Here is a 21,458-nt window from a genome sequence, read left to right on the forward strand (position 1 = left end):
TATTCATGACATTGACACTGGTTGTGCTTTCTGAGTCATTGGATTGCAGATGCATCACCTTCTTCCGTCCTGTTTTGTTTTGTTTGAATTTTTATTTTAATATGAGTATTTACTTGTACATGGATATGTACCATGTGAGTGCCTGATCCTTACATTGATTAAAAGATGGAACTAGGAACCGTGAACTTGGAATAATGAATAGTTGTGATCCCCCCATGTAATTCCTTGAGTCAGACCAGGAGTACTCTTTACTGTTGAAACATCTTTCCTGCTCAGTGTTGATTATTTGTAATCAACATATATATTTGATGCTTTCATTTGTCCAATTATAACTTTTTAAACATCCAGTGCCTTTTAGTAAAATCTTATTTATGTTGCAGTTTAAATTGAGACACTTCAGGTTTCTCATAGATGAATAAAGAGCTGGAGTAAATAGATAACTCTTTTCAGGAACTACAGCAAAAACCTCTGAGTTCTTTCTATCTTTTATGTTTGTTTGATTGACTTTTAAATGGAAACAGATCCTTAATATATATTTATGGCTGTCCTAGAAGTGATTGCATGGACTAGGCCATTCAACTCAGAGGCAGATAGATATATGCCTCTGCCTTCTGAGTGTAAGGATTAAAGGCATGATTCAATACACCCAGCTTGACTATCTTATTTTTCTTTTTTTGTTAGAAATTAATCATCCATACAATTTCTCTCATTTGTACTCTGTACTGTTGATCTGTTTACTTATCTTTTATTGTTTGTTAATAGGCATTTCAAAGGGTTCATAAATTACAGAGGTGAATCTTCCATTCAGTTTGTTTCTAAAGTGACTTGGTAATTAAATTATGTCTATTTCATAGAATAAGTATGGGGAGCACCAAAGTTATATGACTATACTGTCAAAGAAGTATACATCTGCAGTGTTGTCAAAGTCATGATTTCTGTTGTACAAATGTATGGAATATTTTAGAATGCAGTGACCTATGAGGATGTACATATCGACTTCACTTGGGAAGAATGGACTTTGCTGGATCCTACCCAGAGGAGTCTCTACAAAGATGTGATGTTGGAAACCTACAGAAACCTTACTAGTATAGGTAAGACTGAATTATATTTCATGTTTTAAAATAAGGGGACAATTGTTCATTGGTAACTGGTGCTCTTTTGTAATATGATTGAGGAAGAAGAAGAATGAAATGAATAAATCAGGCATGGCTGTAAGGTTCAATGCAAATGGTAACTAATTTTTTTTACACATTTCAATATATAACATATATATTCTGGCATTATATTTTAGGATACAGTTGGGAAGACCATAATATTGAAGAACATTGTCAAAGTTCTAGAAGACATGAAAGGTAATTTTCATGTGTAAGCTGATAGAATTGTATCTCTGAAGAATGTGTAATGCATCCTGTAAGCTTTAAACAAAAGCAACAGTGTAAATACTAAAGTGCATTGATGATTTTTAAATTCTCACAAAATCATATACCTTAATTTCAGATAAGTGAACTGCATTTGCAAGCCATTCTTTGAAGAAGGAAGATAATGAAACAATGTCTTAACCTATATTAAAATTTGAGTCATAATATGATGAGAGCTATGTTGTAGAATTATCAATCCATTTATTTCATGAATATATATAAAATATATACATATTGAAAAGGTGATAAGTATCTCTCTAAAACTCTATTATACTAATAGTCCATAGAAAAGGTAGGTTAACTCATATACTTGTGACTGTGCAAAGTTTAGTGAGGGGGCAGTTAAAGTCAACAGTCAAGGGGCAGCTGTTATGGAGAGGCCTTAATCCATATACCACAAGTCTATGAACATAAAGTCAAACTGTGTGAACTCAATGTGGAAACCTTATATTTGTTATTTTTCTTTTACTAGGTATATCATATGTTACTCTGGATACAAGCCACATGAGCATAGGGATGTGAAAATATATAACATACCTTTTTCTCAGAACAATTAGAAGATATGTAGCAGTCCCCATGTTGAATATACTTGTTGAATTTGTTGGACAAGTATATAAGTAATTGGTTTTCTAGCCTCATTGTTAATATATCAGTAAGCTCACATTTCAGAAAAGCATCATGAGTACTAAGACTGTGTAAGTACTTCTGTTTGTCATAGTTCACTTACCAAATGTAGTATCACTCACAATATAGGAAACTTTATGAATGAAACAAGGGTGGTGAAGCTCTGAGATTTTTCAGTTCTCTTCAAATAGGTAAAAATTCTCATATAGAAAAAAGATTCTGTAAATGTGAACCATGTAATAAAGGCTGTTATCTATTGTCTTCAAAGATGCAAAACAAGCCTTAATGAAGGGGATCAACAAGATTGTAAACATGGTGATAAAACCTTAAGATATAATTTCTCTTTAAAATTGGACCAAATTGTAAAATTAATTCATACAGATAAAAATATTCAACAATGAATGTGCTAATTCTTTCACATGTACCACTATCATTACAGGCATGAAAAAAGTCAAACTAGAGAAAAAACTTCTGTATATACTCAATGTGTTAAAGCCTTCACATGTGACAGTCATCTACACAGGTTTGAAAGAACACATACTAGATTGAAACCCTATGAACATAACGAATGTGGTAAAGCCTTTTTACATCACAGTCCTCTTCAGATACATAAAAGAACACATACTGGAGAGAAGGCCTGTGAATGTAATCAGTGTTGTAAAGTCTTTGCACATCACAGTCATCGACAAGTACATAAAAGAACACATACTGGAGAGAAACGCTATAAATGTAATCAGTGTGGAAAAGCCTTTTCACACCATTGTCATCTCCTATTACATAAAAGAACACATACTGGAGAGAAGCCCTATGAATGTAATCAGTGTGGAAAAGCCTTTGCATGTCACAGTTATCTCCAAAAACATGAAAGAACCCATACAGGAGAGAAGCCCTATGAATGTAATCAATGTGGAAAAGCCTTTTTACACCATGGTCATCTACAAGAACATAAAAGAACACATACTGGAGAGAAGCCCTATGAATGTAATCAGTGTGGAAAAGCCTTTGCATGGCACAGCCATCTTCAACGTCATGAAAGAAGCCATACTGGAGAGAAGCCCTATGAATGTAATCAGTGTGGAAAAGCCTTTGCACAACACAGCAATCTTCAACATCATGAAAGAACCCATACTGGAGAGAAGCCCTATGAATGTAATCAATGTGGAAAAGCCTTTGCATGGCCTGGTCATCTACAAGAACATAAAAGAAGCCATAGTGGAGAGAAGCCCTATGAATGTAATCAGTGTGGAAAAGCCTTTGTATGTCACAGTTATCTCCGAAAACATGAAAGAAGCCATATTGGAGAGAAGCCCTATAAATGTAATCAGTGTGGAAAAGCCTTTGCATGGCACAGCCATCTTCAACGTCATGAAAGAAGACATACTGGAGAGAAGCCCTATGAATGTAATCAGTGTGGAAAAGCCTTTGCATGTCACAGTTATCTCCGAATACATGAAAGAAGACATACTGGAGAGAAGCCCTATGAATGTAATCAGTGTGGAAAAGCCTTTGCACATCACAGTAATCTCCGAATACATGAAAGAAGACATACTGGAGAGAAGCCCTATGAATGTAATCAGTGTGGAAAAGCCTTTGCACATCACAGTAATCTCCGAATACATGAAAGAAGACATACTGGAGAGAAATCTAATGAATGTAATTAGTGCAATAAAGCCTTTGCTTATAGGATAGTTATTTTGAAGGTGCCTCAATGCCTGTGTTAGAGGAATGAATGCTTATACGATAGAAACTTTCATGTGTGAAAAAGTGTTTGTTTAAAGAGTTGTTTTAATTGTAATTGTGTGATGTCATTATATGTTTGTGTGAGTATGTAAAGTTTTCATGTTTGCTTCTGAGAATGTTTGACCCTTGGATCTTCTTGTAGCAAGAATTACAGGAAGTTGTCAAAAATTAGGCCTTGGTCTTAGGAATGAATATTTCTTAATTGCCCAGCTGTGTTTCTAGTGCTGCAAATATTTTAAAGCCTGTTTGTATCATGTTGAAGTCAAGAAATAGGGATGAACACATATGAGAGAAAAACTCTATTCCTGAAAATGATTTTGTAAAGACGTTGGACATCACAGTTGTCTTCAGCTTCAAGAAAAAAAAAAACATTTTTCATTTATTTTTTGTAATAGCCTTGAAGGAAGTAAATTAGTACCATGTTCACTGTAGATTGATGTTAGAGATCACTTCATTGTGGTTTCTACTTTGAAACATTTGAGGTAGATTCTAAAATGTGCTTCATGTGTGACAAATTCATTTCTTGCCTCTAAGACTTTCCAGAAATTAGAAAAATCACAAATCTTGCTTTATCAAGAGTTGCTGTTTGAGTGTAGCCAATGTTTGGCTTCAGAATATGTGAACTATGAGGGAAAGGGTATTGGAACATGCACACAAGGGACACCATATATTGGAAGAGGAACAAAAAGTGCTCTGAGAGACTGGAAAAGTTTCTACTAAAATACCAATTTTTCAAACTAGAGCCCTGTGTTTCCCTAGGGTGTAATGGCAGAGCTGGGAAGGGCAGTGCTGGCTTAGTAATTTGATTTCTGCTCATCTAGTAAGGGAACTTCTACTGTCTTGAGGCTCAGCTGGGCAATTCTAGCTCTTGAGGGACTCTGGGCAAGCCTAGCAATCAGGAGCACCAGTGGGAAAGTAGATTGTGATCTATGAGGGAGCCAATAGGGAGCCATGTGTGTTGTTTTTCTTTTTACCTAAATTGTATATTTGATTTCTACCTCCAGTTCTTATCCCACCTTCCTCTGCAGAGGTAATACTAACTACCATTATGGGATCGGGGGAATGACTGTTCTGGTTTGTTTCAGCTGAATTTTTTTTTAATTTATTTATTATGTATACAGTATTTTCAGTATTCTGTCTGCATGTATTCCTACAGGCCAGAAGAGCGCACCAGATCTCACAACAGATGGTTGTGAGCCACCATGTGGTTGCTGGGAATTGAACTCAGGACCTTTGGAAGAGCAGGCAGTGCTCTTAACCACTCAGCCATCTCTCCAGCCCCTCAGCTGAATTTTTTTTGGCATCAGGTGGTAGTATTATGGTACCTTTCCATAGAGCCTCTCATAAAGACCAAAGTCTCAGATGTAGACAGAGTTCTCTGGGAAGCACTAACATATGCAAAGTCCATAAGACATTCTTGACGGACTCACAATAGCTTCCATCTGTTAGAGGTTTCCATTTAACTTCTACAGTTGGACTCAATAGTGATGAGCCCACATCCAACTGTCACACCATTTTATACCTGTTTCATCAGCCAAAAGTCAGCATGATGCCCTCCCCATTTGACTTCTGGATAGGGAGAAGAGAGGTATTTAGTATCATTTAATTTGGAGGTTAAAATAATCCTGAGCCTGTCCTTCTTTGCTGTGTGCAGGTGCTTTAGGAGCCAAGGTCTGATGTCTCACATCCGTACAGAATCTTTTTATCAAGAAAATATTACTGAGATTGGCTAGCTAACTAACATCTCATGTAGACTTACATCTAATGTCTGTGAAGTGTGAACCGTTGTGTTGTTAGCAATCCTCTTATCCTTTCATTAAAATTTCTTGTTGAGTACTAAAGGCCAATGCAGGTGTCAAAAATTAATCTTTCTTTCTGTGTTGTCAAGGCCAGTTGAGCATCTAGTCTTTAGAGGTCACTTGTGCTTGGAAGGAACCTCAGATTCTTCATGTCTCTCTGTTATCAGTTGTCCATCAATGTGAGGATAAGTCAAAAGCTTTGCTTTATGTACTGTGGCTTCCTTTGAAGCCTTGAAGAAATCTTTCCCACATTGATCCTCCTTTTGTACACTTGATAATGATTCCAATTCATCGATTGGGTTCTTGTAGGGATAAGTCCCGCCCCTTAAGGGGCGTGTTCGCCTCGGGCTAATGTCTGCCTATAAATTTGGCGAGCAAGCTCCGAGCTCTCGCTTCTGCTTTCTTGGTCTCCGCGGGAACGGTGGTTCTGTAAGTCTATTTCTACATTAAAGCTATATATATATATTTTTACTCTCTGTCTGCATTCGCTTACGCCGCTACATTTTGGCGTCCAACGTCGGGCTATTTTGCCCCCGACTCAAGCGGGTAGCCTGCTACCTAACACAGCACCCTCCCGGGTGCTGTTTTTCAGTTCGTGACTCCGGCCCCAGTGCCGAGTCCGAGACCCACTCGGCAACACAGGCCCATTCTGCCTGCCTTGGCTAAGTTTTGCAGCGGAACCCCACTGCCTGAATTAGCAGAAGCTCAAGTACTTGCGGTTTTGCAACAAAAGCTGCCACAGTGTCAGATTTGGTCTGTTACAAAGTGACTTGGCCGGTTGTGGTGGCGCACGCCGGTAGGATTTGCTGAAGGAGGCAGAGGCAGGAGGATCACAAGTTTGAGGCCGGCCAGGCAGTGGTAGAGCACGCCTTTAATCCCTGCACTTGGGAAGCAGAGGCAGGCAGATCTCTGTGAGTTTGAGGCCTGCCAGGCCTTGGTAGTGCACGCCTTCAATCCCAGCACTTGGGAGGCAGAGACAGGCGGATCTCTGTGAGTTCAAGGCCAGCCTGGTCTACAAGAGCTAGTTCTAGGACAGGCTCCAAAAACACAGAGACCACCACTGGCAGGAACCGATCATTGCAGGTAAAAAAATTTTCTTTTATAAATAAAATGTCTGAACACATTACTGTTCAAGAATTTAATGATTTTTTTAATTGTACCATGTGGGAGATTTTACAAGAGGTGTCTATCACCCCACATATATGGATCCTTCTGGGATTCGTAGTTTTCATTGGCACCAAATGGTTTGATAACAGAAATATGATAAAGTCTTTACGAGACGAATCCAGGATTCTTAAGGTAGAGATTGAACGCTTAAAAACAATTGAGAATGACAACAATCTTCTCAAGAATCAGTTTGAAGTTCTCCAGGCTGATAACAATCTTCTCAAGAATCAGGTTGAAGTTCTCCAGACTGATAACAATCTTTTCGAGAATCAGTTTGAAGTTCTCCAGGCTGATAACAATCTTCTCAAGAATCAGGTTGAAGTTCTTCAGGCTGATGTTAAGGAGAAATTCATTACTATGGAAGAGGGAACAGCTGATCTGGACCATAAGATTCAGTCCCTTTCTGTAGGAAATGAAACATTAACTGAGAGAATCAAAACTGCTGAATGTGACAATCGGATTTTGTCTAAAGCTTATGACAGATTGACGGAAAGATTGTCAATACAAGAAGGCACGGTTTATGCCATAAAAATTATGTCCAAAGATGAGATGTTATCTCTAACGGACAAACTTCATACTTTAGAATCCTCAATGAAAGCTTTGGAACATAATTCTGGACAGGAGATTCAGACATTGCAGAAGGCAATGGTGAATAGAATTGAAAAGATTGAGGAATTTCTAAATTCTGATGAGGAAGAGCAAAGGGTAGAAAGGCAAATTTTAACTACATCTGTGGGTAAGTCTCTCCGGGACAATTTCCACAAAGCTCTACCTACAGCTCTACCTGCCTTTCCAGTAATAACAACAGAGAAGGTGATTGGTTCCAAAAACCCTAGGGTCATCAAGGAGGATACATGGGAGCCTGTGCGTATGAATGATCTCAAGGAAATAAAACAGGCTGTCATGACTTTTGGGATGCAAGCCTCTTTTGTTAAAGAGATGCTAAGATCTTGGGCCACGACAAGCAGAGCAACCCCCTCAGACTGGCTCCAGCTGAGCTCTGCGGTACTCGAGAGTGGACCGCAATTGAAATGGAAATGCTTATTCAGGCAAGAGGCTAGACTCTTAGAACAGCAGGAAAAAGCGAAGGGAATTGACATTTCCCTAGATCAAATTCTAGGTGAAGGGCTCTTTTCCGATCCTCAGGAACAAGCTAATTTGGATGAAAACACACTCTCCATGTGTACTACAGCAGCCTTAAGGGCTTGGGACAGGGTACAAGACCCAGGACAGAGAATGGAATCATTTGTCAGAGTTAAACAGGGTCAGAGAGAACCCTTTAGTGACTTTTTACAAAGATTAACTAAGGCTGTACAAATAGGAATATCTGACCCAGAAGCAAGACGTATAATGATTGAGTCTTTGGCTTATGAAAATGCAAATGTGGAATGCAAAAGGATTTTGGGTCCTTTAAAGCTCAGATCAGCGCCGTTGGAAGAATGGGTCTTGCATACACTCAATGTTGATACATTTGATTATGGCACTGAAGCATGGGTAGAAGAAGCAATTTCCAATGGTAAAAGGAGACACCAGCATACCAAATGTTTTAATTGTGGAAAAATGGGTCATATTAAAAGGAATTGTAGACAACGGATTTTCAGAAATAATAATAATAATAATAATAATGCATCTTCTAGAAATAACAGAAATAGGAGGACTCAGCCTTCAGGTTTATGTAGAAGATGTGGAAAGGGCAGACATTGGACGAATGAATGCAGGTCTACAAGAGATAGACAAGGCAACCTGATACAGCCGGGAAACGTGAGAGGGGGGGCCTCACAGGCCCCCATGGCAAACATGGTTCAGTCATATCCAGTTTCTGCAGAGAACGTGCCTCATCAGGACAATTAGGAAGCCCCATGCCTACTGATACAAGCAATAATGATCAGAAAGATAAGTTACGTGTGTTTTGGCAAACTTCTATAAATGATCAAAGACCTAAACTGAGAGTGTGTGTAAATGGCATTTTTATTACTGGCCTGCTGGACACAGGTGCTGATGTAAGTATCATTACCCCAGAATCTTGGCATCCGTATTGGCCTCTTCAGAATGTAAATGTTCAGCTCCTGGGAATTGGAACCCTGTCTCGAGTAAGGCAGAGCACGAGATGGGTTGAATGTATAGGGCCAGAGGGACAAATAGGAAAATTAAAGCCATATGTAGCCAATATCGCAATGAATTTATGGGGTCGTGACCTATTACAACAATGGAATACCGAAATTAACATTCCTGCTAAATCTAGAGCCTATATTTCTGAGAATAATATTAAAAGATATTACAAACGGAGAAAACCGGCCATTCGAGCTGTACAAGAACAAGCAATTGATGTCCCTTCAGAGATACCAACAGCCTTGCCTCTAAAATGGTTGACTGAGACACCAATATGGACAAAGCAATGGCCTTTAGCTGAGGAAAAGTTACAGGCTTTAGAACAGCTGGTACAAGAACAATTAGATGCTGGACATATAGAAGAATCTACCAGCCCTTGGAATTCTCCTGTATTTGTGGTTAAGAAAAAATCAGGTAAATGGAGAATGGTGACAGCTCTCAGGGCCATCAACAAGGTTATTCAACCTATGGGCCCTCTGCAATCTGGAATTCCTTTGCCCTCTTTATTACCAAAAGGATGGCCTCCTCTCATAGTTATTGATTTAAAGGATTGTTTTTTCACTATACCTTTGCAAAAAGAAGATAGAGAAAAATTTGCCTTCACAGTGCCTACTTATAATAATTCTCAACCTTCGAGGAGGTTCCACTGGACCGTTCTCCCCCAGGGTATGTTAAATAGCCCCTCCCTGTGCCAATATTTTGTGAACCAACCATTGCAAATAATACGCAAGAAATTTCCCAGATCTATAGTATACCATTACATGGACGACATCTTGTTATCCGATTCAAACATGGATACCTTGAACAGACTGTTTGAAGAAATAAAGATACTTTTACCTAAATGGGGATTGCAAATAGCTCCTGAAAAGATTCAGAAGGGAGATTCTGTTAATTATTTAGGTTATAAAATAGGTTTGCAAAAAATTAAGACACAAAAAAGCACAAATTAGGAGAGATCGCCTACGGACTCTTAATGACTTTCAAAGACTTTTAGGAGACATTTCCAGTCTACGACCAGCTATTGGAATAACACCTGATTTAATAATTCATTTGAACAAAACCTTGGATGGTGATAAGGATTTAAACAGTCCCAGAGAATTAACAGCTGAAGCAGAAAAGGAACTGACAATGATTGAGGAAAAATTACAACAGGCACATGTGGACAGGGTGAATCCAGAGCTCGATTGTATTCTCATCATACTACCATCAAAAATTTCTCCTACAGGAATTTTAATGCAGAGAGATGATATTATTTTGGAATGGATCTTTTTACCACATAAACCAAGTAAGAAACTGAAAACTTATGTGGAAAAAGTCTCTGAGTTAATTATAAAAGGCAAGCTGAGACTTCGTCAACTAGCAGGCATAGACCCAGCAGAAATTATAGTGCCTTTCACTGCTGATGAACTAAAGAAATTATGGGAAGATAATGAACCATGGCAAAGAGCTTGTGCTAATTTTTTGGGAGACATTAATAACAACTATCCAAAAAGCAAGCTGCTTAACTTCATAAAGAGAACTTCTTGGATTCTTCCTCGAATTGTCCGTGATGCTCCAATAGCTGGAGCCCGTACATTCTATACTGATGCCAATAAATCAGGGAAGGCAGGTTACAAATCAGAAGACATGGATAAGGTGGAACAAAGTCCGTATACTTCTGTCCAGAAGGCAGAATTATATGCCATTCTTATGGTGCTAAGGGATTTTAAAGAACCTATTAATATAGTTACAGATTCACAATACGCAGAAAGAGTTATTTTACATATTGAAACTGCTGAATTTATACCTGATGATACTGAACTAACCTCATTGTTCCTCCAGGTTCAAGATTTGATCAGGAACAGGCTTTGCCCTATGTACATAACACACATCCGATCCCATACGGGTCTGCCAGGTCCTCTAGCACAAGGTAATGCAGAAATTGATCAATTATTGATTGGTAGTGTGCTACAAGCCTCTGAATTTCATAAAAAACATCATGTTAATAGCAAAGGTTTGAAGAAAGAGTTTTCAGTTACATGGCAACAAGCTAAGGAGATTGTAAAGAAATGCCCTACTTGCTCTTTCTATAACCAAACGCCACTGCCTGCAGGGGCTAATCCAAAGGGCACCCAAAGGAATGAAATCTGGCAGATGGATGTGTTCCACTTTGCAGAATTTGGCAAATTAAAATATGTACACCACACCATAGACACGTATTCAGGTTTTCAATGGGCTACTGCCCTGAGCTCAGAAAAGGCTGATTCAGTAATCACACATTTATTGGAAGTTATGGCCATCATGGGTATACCTGCGCAAATAAAGACAGATAATGGTCCAGCATATGTATCTAAGAAAATGAAACGCTTTTTTGATTATTATAATATAAAACACATTACAGGTATACCAAATAATCCTACAGGTCAGGCAGTTATAGAAAGATCAAATCGTACTATAAAGGATATGCTGAACAAACAGAAAGGGACTGAAAATACCCCCAGAAATAGATTACATAATGCTTTATTAACCTTGAATTTTCTTAACGCTAATGAGAAAGGAACGACAGCAGCAGAAAGACATTGGATAATGGAAAAGTCTGCTGAACTAAATCAACCGATTTATTTCAAAGATGTGCTGACCTCTCAGTGGAAGCCAGGAGATGTGCTACGTTGGGGAAGGGGTTTTGCTCTTGTTTCCACAGGAGAAGAAAAATTGTGGATACCATCAAAATTAATAAAGTTTCGATTTGAAGAGGAGAAACCTCTTGGAAAGGAGAAATGACAACTCATCCACAACGATGATATTCATACAGGTGGTAAGAAAAACATATAGAATGGGGGCAGGGTTCTGTTCTTATCTCCACAGGAAAACACTCATCTTTGAGAAATTCAAGGGACCCTGGATGTTTGGATACTGACAGATGGAAAAATACCTGCCCAATAGGAAATATCAAGACAACTGAATGGGTTGTGTAAGTAATATTAAACCATATTTCTAAATTTATAAAGCTGGTTTTGAAGTTGGACTCTGGCTCAGTCCCTCTCCAATTCCAAGCCTGTTAGTAAGAGAAAAACCCAGAGTTTCTGGAGTTTCTGTCTCATGTCAAGAGCCATGATATGGGACAGAAAGAAATATGAGTTTAGAAAACATCTTTGCCTTTCTTCACATCTATCATACTTTTCATTGAATATATCTATCATGTCTTTCATTGAATATATATATATGTCTATATATGTCTATATGATTAATGTTTAAGTTTTTCATAATGAACAATGAGTTTTTCCTGAAGTGACATTTGAAGTTTCCAGGAAGAAGATGGGGCCCCATAACAACAACTCCACCTGGTTGATATGACGTCGTGATACTGACAGCGCTACTACAAGACCTGCTTTGGGTACCAGCTGCACAAGACAGTTCCAACTTGGTTAGCTGAAATGGTGCACATCTTATACAACATTTTGGCCAGACCTGCACGAAAATACTCAGAGACTATTTGCAATTTTAAAAGACATTATCTTGAAATTTAACCATCATTTTACTTTCACAGGATCCCCCAGAAAGAACGTCGCCCCTATGACAGCTGGAAGTAATTCTAGAGAACGACGTCCCCTCTCCCAGTAAAGTTTGCCCTTGTGTTTAGGGACATCATTTAGGGGTTGATTATAATTAGTATATGATTGAGGGTTGGGGGAGGAATTTTATAAGCTCAGGGATCATTTTGAAAAAAAAAAGAGGGGTGATGGGATAATAGACAAATATATTGGTATAGATTCTTGTATATTGATACAAAGTTAAATTATATTGACTATTGTACGCATGCATGTTTCTACCTCTGTTTAAAACATTTTTATGTATTGACATAAATTGTATTGATATATATATATATTGTATATATTTACCACATTGCAGTGTACATTTCTACCTCTGATTAAGATACTTATATAATATTTGTGTATTGATATATATTTACCTACTGCAATGTATATTTGTACATTGTTTATATTTGGAGGTCATTGTCCTCATTTGTTTCACAGTCGTTTATTGTCTTAGTCTTTAAGTTAGATAGATATTGAGAATTATATAGACTAATTGTCATCTAAGTTTGTCATTTATAATTAGACTAATCAGGTTCTTTAGATATATAGAGATTATACTCAGTATAGATAGATAATCTTCAACCTCTTCAAAGAGCTGTAGAAAATGGCCTTTAATCTAACTCAGAGTTTCGTGATAGTGAGACACAATTGCTCCTGGCAACACCGCTCTATTCCCGAGAGAATGTTGAGCACCAAAAACACTCCATCTGGAGCCTTTCTATTTGGCAGAACTGGCCTTTGGGCAAAGAAATGCCCATACCTCAACCACTGACACAGATACAGAGCGTGCATCAATGGATAAAACAGGACTGTCATATCCTGCCAAGACAGGGTAAGATAGTTTTGAAAAGTTCCTTGCCTTTAATAATGGTATGTCAGTTATGTTAGGCCTTAGCCAAAATTGGTTGACTCAACGTTGCAAACGAGAATTTGGGTGATTGCCCAGGTAGTCAGTTGTCTCTGTCAATTGTTGCACATTTTGGATATATCTCGTTTGTTGAGTAGTGTTTATTCCCTTCTCAGATCTTTGACTGAGTTGAAGATTATATAATTGTAGTTACTCTTTACATTATTTGGACTTCTTGAGATAGAATGTTTAGCAAAGCTTTTGTTCTCAATATTGTTTGTTGTATTTATTATTTGTTGTTATTGTATGTAGTTGTATTTGGTTTATTTCTGTCTTATTTAGACAAAAAGGGGAGATGTAGGGATAAGTCCCGCCCCTTAAGGGGCGTGTTCGCCTCGGGCTAATGTCTGCCTATAAATTTGGCGAGCAAGCTCCGAGCTCTCGCTTCTGCTTTCTTGGTCTCCGCGGGAACGGTGGTTCTGTACGTCTATTTCTACATTAAAGCTATATATATATATATTTTTACTCTCTGTCTGCATTCGTTTACGCCGCTACAGGTTCTCCATGGCCTCCATGAACAGGACAATAAATGATCAATAGATAGCCTTTGTTCCTATGGACCTCACTGATCTTGTATAGAAATGAGAGAAATAATCCCCCTTTTGGTCCCTGTAATGACATTAGAATAGCCTCTAAGAATGATTATTAAACACTAGAAGATCAGTTTTATACTAGTTTTGTACTTTTAACTACTTTATAATACTTCAGGAGTCAGACACAACTCAATAAACTTTCTTTGGCATACCTTTCAACCACTCCTTGAAATAGTTGGAATCTGACCTTGCAAACTTTAATAAATAAATGATTCCTAAGTCTCATCCTTATGTACCTTAAACAACTTACTCAGACCTTCATAGCTTGTAAGACCTTTCCAGTCTTCTTTATTCTGGAGCCATCTAGTCTTAATCTTGGTCATACATCTAAGTCCTTTTTTACTATGGTCATTTACATATTTATGTTCTTCTAGCATGTTCTTTTATGTACTTCTCCCTTTTTGCTAATATCATAATTACATAGGAACATTAACAAATATGTTTATGATCTGTTGTGAGAATTTTCTCCCCCATGGAAGGGGCAGAAGCAATTTCTATCCCATAACCATAATTCCCAATGAAGATACAAAGTACAATTTCACCAAAGTCCATCCTGGGGACCAACCAGTGAGTTTATTGAGCTTACTTACTGAGCATGGTTGAAAAGGTACATACAAGGGGTTTTGATTCTGTGGTTGTTTGAATCAAAATGACCCCCAAAATCCCATGGAGAGGCACTATTAGGAGGTGTGGCCTTGTTGAACTATGAAATAATCACTTTCTGCTGCCTGCTGATCTGGATGTAGAACACTCAGCTCTTTCTCCATGCTTTCTGCCATGATGATAATGGACTAAATCCTCTGAAACTGTAAGCCAGGCCAAATCAAATATTTTCCCTTATAAGTGTTGCTGTGGTCATGGTGTCTCTTCATAGCAATAGAAGCTCTAACTAAGATACACAGAAGCAGCACAAGGCATGTCTCCATCCAGTATATACAATGGCTCTCCCATAGCTGCATATGTGGAGCTTACCTTCTCTCTACACTTCCACTGCCCATATACTCTCCATTACAATATTTTTCTCAGTGGACATAGGATGTAAGTAAGCCTTATAGCACTCAAGGTAAATTCCCACTTTTTTTTTTTTTTGGTTTTTTGAGACAGGGTTTCTCTGTGGTTTTGGAGCCTGTCCTGGGACTAGCTCTCGTAGACCAGGCTGGTCTTGAACTCACAGAGATCTGCCTGCCTCTGCCTCCCAAGTGCTGGAATTAAAGGCGTGCGCCGCCACCGCCCGGCTTAAATTCCCACTTTCAAAGATGTATTTCTCATAGGTGCTAACACAGAATCAAGATCCACTCAAATGGTTCCCTGGCTACATACTCTAGCTCATTCTTAAAACCACAAGGTCCCATGTCATTAGGGATGAATTGCATATAGTTGCCTGGAAAAGAGGCTGTGTACTAAGATCGAATGGGATGCTTTTTTCTTGATGGAATATCAACATTCAGCAAAACTGATGGTGGTCATCCTTTGTAAGCAGCCATGGGTGATCATGGGATGATACCAAATGTTTGTCTTAAGATAGTGCTGAGCAACAACAAATGAAAGAAAGCTGAATAGAAACTGTATATGATAATGTAATAAATTTGTTTTTCCTCAACTAAACATTAGGTAAACACAAGGCATTATTCATATGATCCATGGCATCACTACTATAACCATGTTTTTGGGTTTTAATGTAAGTATGTAGTTGATTCCAAGAAATAGCAAATACATAAGAAAATATCATGTAATTGATGCTTACAGCATCCAGTACAACACAACTAAGAAATCCCTCTTAAAACTATGATGCTCCAGCTTACTCTAGAGAGTTACACAGGCAGCCTCTTTATCCATTCTATAAGTGAGTATCTCATTTGCTCTTTTCACTACAGACATGTATAAATAAACGTTAAATAAATATTTACATTTGAGCATCCAAATCTTTAATAGTCCTGATTAACATACTACTTGTCTTTGGGGTATTTCTGAGGCAGCCCTCCCTCAGCTAAATTCTACTTGGTGTGACTAACTCTCTCCTAAGCATTGGTCAATCCTTTATATCACCAATTCTAGTCTTCTACATTGCGACTTAGTACTGGAGTACTGCTCAGTACATGAGATGCCATTTACAACTTCCACAAATTAACTCCAAATGGACCTTCACTTAAATGTCAAATGCTAAGTGCAGAACTTCTAGAAAATACTTGAAACTAGGCGTCTCTGACTTTGGCAACCTGCCTAGGCTTTGGGAGGTTTCTCTAAGGCAATGATGTATAGAGAAACAGCAGAGCACTGTCTCTAATATCAGGAATATGCATGGGAGAGCTGGTAAAGATGTGGGGCCAGGGCCTTTGGAAAAGGGTTGTTTCAGATCCTCAAAACCCTAGACTTTTCACAGAAGGATGAAAACTGTGGTTATCAATTCTAGCACCACTGTGGACTTTGTTTATTATGTTCTTGATTTACCCAATATTCCTCTTGTGCAACATTGCCTGATTAGCCTCTTTCTGAATTTGTATACTTCCTTTTAAAACCAAACTCATTGATTTACCTTTGCAGGAGACTTGCTGTTGAATTTGATGTAAATCTCCAGCCAATCTGATATATACCTGTCTTTATATTTGCAGCCAGTGCTGGGAATTCTGTGCTGTTTCCCTTCTGCTCACATGGTTTTGATACTTAGACCTCACTAACTAATCAGAGCCTCTAGATGACCCGACAGTCAAATGGGAGGGTTCTGGGAGCCAGCCTTCCAGTTTAGCCCTTCCTGAAGAAATCAGTCTCTTTCATGCACTGCGCCTTGGGCTCCCATGTGTGGAGAGAAGGTGTCTGCTCAGCAGCTTCTCCATGGTGAGTGTGGGGTTGCTTTCCACGTAGGGGAGGTGTGGTGGCCCAAGGTGTGTAAGAAGCTGCTGTCACCATGTGTGGAGGAGTGACTGGGCTTGGTGAGTGAGGGGCCGCTGTCCTCAAACTAAGTAGAGCGGCCTGCTGAGGCTTGTGGGTGGTGTGGTGGGTCCTCCCCTGGCTAGGTGGGAGGCAGTGGACAAACCCAGAGTTTAGTGTGTTCCTGCCTCATCCTAAGTAGCCCTAAGTGATCCTTGCAACTCCCTGCTGTCAGTCTCTAAATCTTCACTGCCTGGGGTGTGTCTGCACAGAGCAGAGCTTTGGGATCCACAGATGGTGGTGCCTGTAGTGCTTATGTTGTTGCATGTGGAGCCAAATTTTTCAAATTCGGAGACTACTGGTATCTCCAGTCTCTTCAGAAGTGCTACACTTTTAACATTTATGTTTAGAATCCATCTGCAGTTAATTTCGTGGAGCTCATAAATGGTTTCTCCTTTGTAGAGTATCACTCCACTGCTAAACTGTGAATTAGGGGAGCATAATTGATAATAAAATTAATGGTATAAGAATTTACCAGTTCTTAGGAGACATTAAGTCACACAAAGTAGAATTTAAGTGAGGGAGGGCTGCATCCCAAATTCCCCAAAGATAAGTAGTATGCTAGCCATGCCTGTTAGAGATTATTTTCATGAGATGCAAATGTTTGTTCACCAGGATTAATATACCAGTAAGGTACATTCCTATAACAAATTAAAGAACCGTTATTTACAACCAGCCAAAAGACCTACTTTCTCATCAAAGACCTCTAACATGGTGCCCAAGGGGCCATTACAGGCTCAGAACCTGTGTGCCCTGAAAGTATAATAATTCTAGTACAGCTTCATTTTTCAGTTTTTAAAAAAGCAGTGTACAGTCAATGTCCCCTATACAGATTGAGGTGACTTGAATTCTGTCTGTAACCCCACAGAGCATTGCCTTTGCTATCCTCTTGGTTAACCACCATGAATTTTTGGATTACAAAAATGCTGCACCACAGAGTTCTAAAATTACCAGTTTGATTCATATTTGGGTTGTCCATTGCAATAACAATAAAAGGATTTGTGTGTGGATCATGGCTTCTCCCTTCAGACCAGAAGAGTAGGAACAGTGTACTGTGTACACTGGAAGGGGGAAAAACTGGACAATAACGAGATCACAGAATGAAGTTTAAGGGAGTGAGCTTCAGGGTTATCCATTACAAAGATGATTGGGCACAGTGTGTGACTTTCTGTGTAATTTCCCATCATACATTATTTCTTGCACATGAATGAAGACAGACACTCGTGGGTGTACAGTTGAGGGAGGATAGCTTGAACTACTACATGTTTAGTTTCCAATTAGTGAACTCTCCCATGCAGATATGTTCACTCCTGGTTGACACAGTTAAGTCAGCTCAGTTGTTTGAGACATAGGCCATTGGCTAACATTTTACATGGGACAAAGTCATGCATTCTCTTATTAATGGTATTCTCCCTATCAGGGAAGTGCCCACTCTGTTTCAAAGTCAGTATAACTAAGTGTTCAATTATTTTTTTATCATTTTAAGAAGTCGAGCTCCGGGCTGTGCGCGGAGGGTGCGGAGGGAAGTCCCGAGACAAAGGAGCGCCACCGCCTCTGCAGCCGCAACAGTCCCGGCCGTGGTCGCCTAGGGACTTTGAATATGTCGGGGATTGCCCTCAGCCGACTTGCCCAGGAAAGGAAAGCTTGGAGGAAGGACCACCCTTTTGGCTTTGTGCCTGTCTCAACAAAGACCCCTGATGGCACGATGAACCTGATGAATTGGGAGTGCGCTATCCCTGGAAAGAAGGGGACTCCATGGGAAGGAGGCTTGTTCAAACTGCGGATGCTTTTCAAAGATGACTATCCGTTCTCGCTACCAAAATGTAAATTTGAGCCACCACTGTTTCACCCAAACATGTATCCTTCTGGCACAGTGTGCCTGTCCATCCTGGAGGAAGACAAGGACTGGAGGCCAGCTATCATGATCAAACAGATCTTATTAGGAATACAAGAACTTCTTAATGAACCAAATATCCAAGACCCAGCTCAAGCAGAGGCCTACACAATTTACTGCCAAAACAGAGTGGAGTATGAGAAAAGGGTTCGAGCACAAGCGAAGAAGTTTGCCCCCTCATAAGCAGTGGCCCTTTGGCTCCATGACGAGGAAGGGATTGGCTTGGCAAGAACTTGTTCACACCTTTTGCAGATCTAAGTCGCTGCATACAGTTACTAGTCGCCTGGGAGGGTTGAGCAGGCGCCATTTTCCATTTCCGCCACTGGCATATACAGTCTCAATTCACTGAATTGCCCCAGTTTTTCATACAGGGTCTCTTCCTTCAGGCTTTTGTATTTTTGATTGTTATGTAAAACTTGCTTTTATTTTAATATTGATGTCAGTATTTCAACTGCTGTAAAATGATAAACTTTTGTACTTGGTAAGCCCCTAGGAGCTAGTTTCTTCGCGTTTGGATGCAGGCATGCTTCCCACTGTTCAGAGCTCTGGCCTCCAGCTGGCTGTATGACAGAACCACACTGTCCCTCCCTCCCCACCCTCAACCTCCTCAGAAACCTGGGCTGTAGTTTATGAGCCTCAGATCCAAAGTTGGCCAGCGTCTCCATTCTGCACCACTTCCTTTGTGTTTATATGGCATTTTGTCTGTGTTGCTGTTTAGAGTAAATAAACTTTATATAAAAAAATAAAATAAAAAAGAAGTCAATTATTGGTTATCATATTTTAGATTTCATTTTATTCAAAGGCATTATTGCTATAATTTCTTTGTTTTTATTTTCCAATGTTTCCCAGTTTTTGAATTTCATTCTGTTTTTAAGTGCTGTTTATTTATTCATCTATTTATTTCAACCTGGTGGGCCATGACTCTTTTTAGGGGGATCAAATGAACCTATCACAGTACTGGCCTAATACCAGCAGAAAGTACAGATATTTAAATTATAATTCATAACAGCAAAATATAGTTATGAAGTAGCAGCAAAAATAATTTTATAGGTGGGGGTCACTACATCATGAGTAACTGTATTAAAGAGTCACAGCACTAGGAAGATTAAGAAAACTGATTTAGATCAATGTCACCTATAGCTCAGGCTTACATCATACTATGTAACTGAGAATTTCTGTGAACAGCTAATCCTGCCCTTGGTTTCTAGTGCTGCAAAAACAGTCCTGCAACTCCTACCAGGCTGGATCTTGACTGCTCTGTGTGAAGGAGGAATAGATCAGTGAATGAGTATCCTCCAACTTCTCTAGATTTTACTTGTGACTTTACAAGTGAAGTGGGACCTGTGTAAGACTTGAGTTCACTGACCAGTTGTAAAGCCAGTGTAGACACAACAGGCAAAGGATTGGCAAGAAGAAGGGTAAAACTTTCCTGCTGTGACAGTAGTTGACATTAGCAGTGAGTAGTGAGGTAATCAATTTTAAATGCTCCATAAACGTGCTTACTTGCCATTTCGTGGCACCACAGACCATGCATACAAGAATCTATATAAAGAACTGAACATACCATTAAACTTAATTACTATAGTGACAGTAGTTCACGTAAAATAGAAGAGCTGGATAAAATGATATGGCCCTGCCTACTATGATTTATTTTCCAGGTTTTAGATGTATGCTCTGAGATAAATGATGTAAATAGTACTTGTTCTGCTCTAATACAAATCCCAAGTCTCTGGAGCACATGGCCATAAAATCTGTTTCAATATTTGAACAGAATTTTTCAGGATGATAAATACATTATTTCCACTATCTCTCTTCTGCCTCTAAGCCCTCCGATAGACCCTTTGTTGTGTTCTAATTCTCATGTCTTCTTTTTGTTTAACAACAATTACTGTTTGAATGTGACCTGTGTTTGGTTGAAGGATCTCCCAGCTATGAAGTAAATGGTTGGCTACACTGAACCTTGAGTGTGTAATGGAATATATACACAAAGGACTCTGCCTTGGAAGAGGAACAGGAAGTGTTCTGAGAGAATGGAAGGTTTTACTAAAGTACAAATTTTCCATATTAGGATCTTGTCTGACTATAATGTGGAAGGACAAACCTGGAGGATTTTTGCTTTCTAAGACATTTGATCTCTGCTCACCCAATAGGATAACTACTAATGACTTGAAGCCCACCTGGGTAGTCCTAGCTAATAAGGGACTCTAGTTAATTAGGAGCACCAATAGGAAGTAGTTTACAGGTTCTTTCCAGTAGTCTCTTGTTCTGCTCTAGAGAGTTGTAAGGAGAACCACAAGCCATTCCATGGTGAATGTAGGAGCCACTGTCCCCAGACCAGGAAGAGCAGGTTAACTGAGCTGTCAGAGCTGCTTGGACAGGGATGAGCCATGAGCCAGACAGGTTCTGTTGTTCTTTGTAGTGACCTGGGTAGTGGTCCTTGGCCTCTGAGCTTTGTTGAGTGTTGATTCCCTGGCGAGGAGGAGGCTCTGCCATCCTGGCATGGGAGACTATGAGCTTGTAATATTGTTTTAATCAGTGTGGTAAAGCCTTTGCATGGCACAGTCATCTTCAAAGTCATGAAAGAGGCCATACTGGAGAGAAAACCCTATGAAAATAATCAATGTGTTTAAAGCCTTTGCCTTTCATAGTAATCTCTGAAAACTTAAAAGAACCCATAATGTAGAGAAATATTATGTATGTAATTAGT

At 39.2% G+C, this 21,458-nt stretch overlaps 2 protein-coding genes across 2 annotated transcripts; both read left to right on the forward strand.

Moving 5' to 3' along the window:
* Window positions 1-1,057: 1,057 nt before the first annotated feature.
* LOC121448698 (zinc finger protein 431-like) lies at window positions 1,058-21,272 on the forward strand. The gene is made up of 4 exons (XM_041652868.1): window positions 1,058-1,091; window positions 1,292-1,352; window positions 2,482-3,702; window positions 21,266-21,272. Exons 1-4 carry the CDS (start codon window positions 1,058-1,060, stop codon window positions 21,270-21,272), a joined length of 1,323 nt encoding a protein of 440 aa, XP_041508802.1.
* LOC121448699 (SUMO-conjugating enzyme UBC9-like) lies at window positions 18,449-18,934 on the forward strand. Its single transcript, XM_041652869.1, has one exon. It carries the CDS (start codon window positions 18,458-18,460, stop codon window positions 18,932-18,934), a length of 477 nt encoding a protein of 158 aa, XP_041508803.1. The 5' UTR covers window positions 18,449-18,457.
* Window positions 21,273-21,458: the final 186 nt, after the last annotated feature.

This window comes from Microtus oregoni, unplaced genomic scaffold (assembly GCF_018167655.1).
Source record: "Microtus oregoni isolate MIOR12 unplaced genomic scaffold, Mior012 000005F_ref0000423, whole genome shotgun sequence".
Taxonomy (NCBI): domain Eukaryota; kingdom Metazoa; phylum Chordata; class Mammalia; order Rodentia; family Cricetidae; genus Microtus; species Microtus oregoni.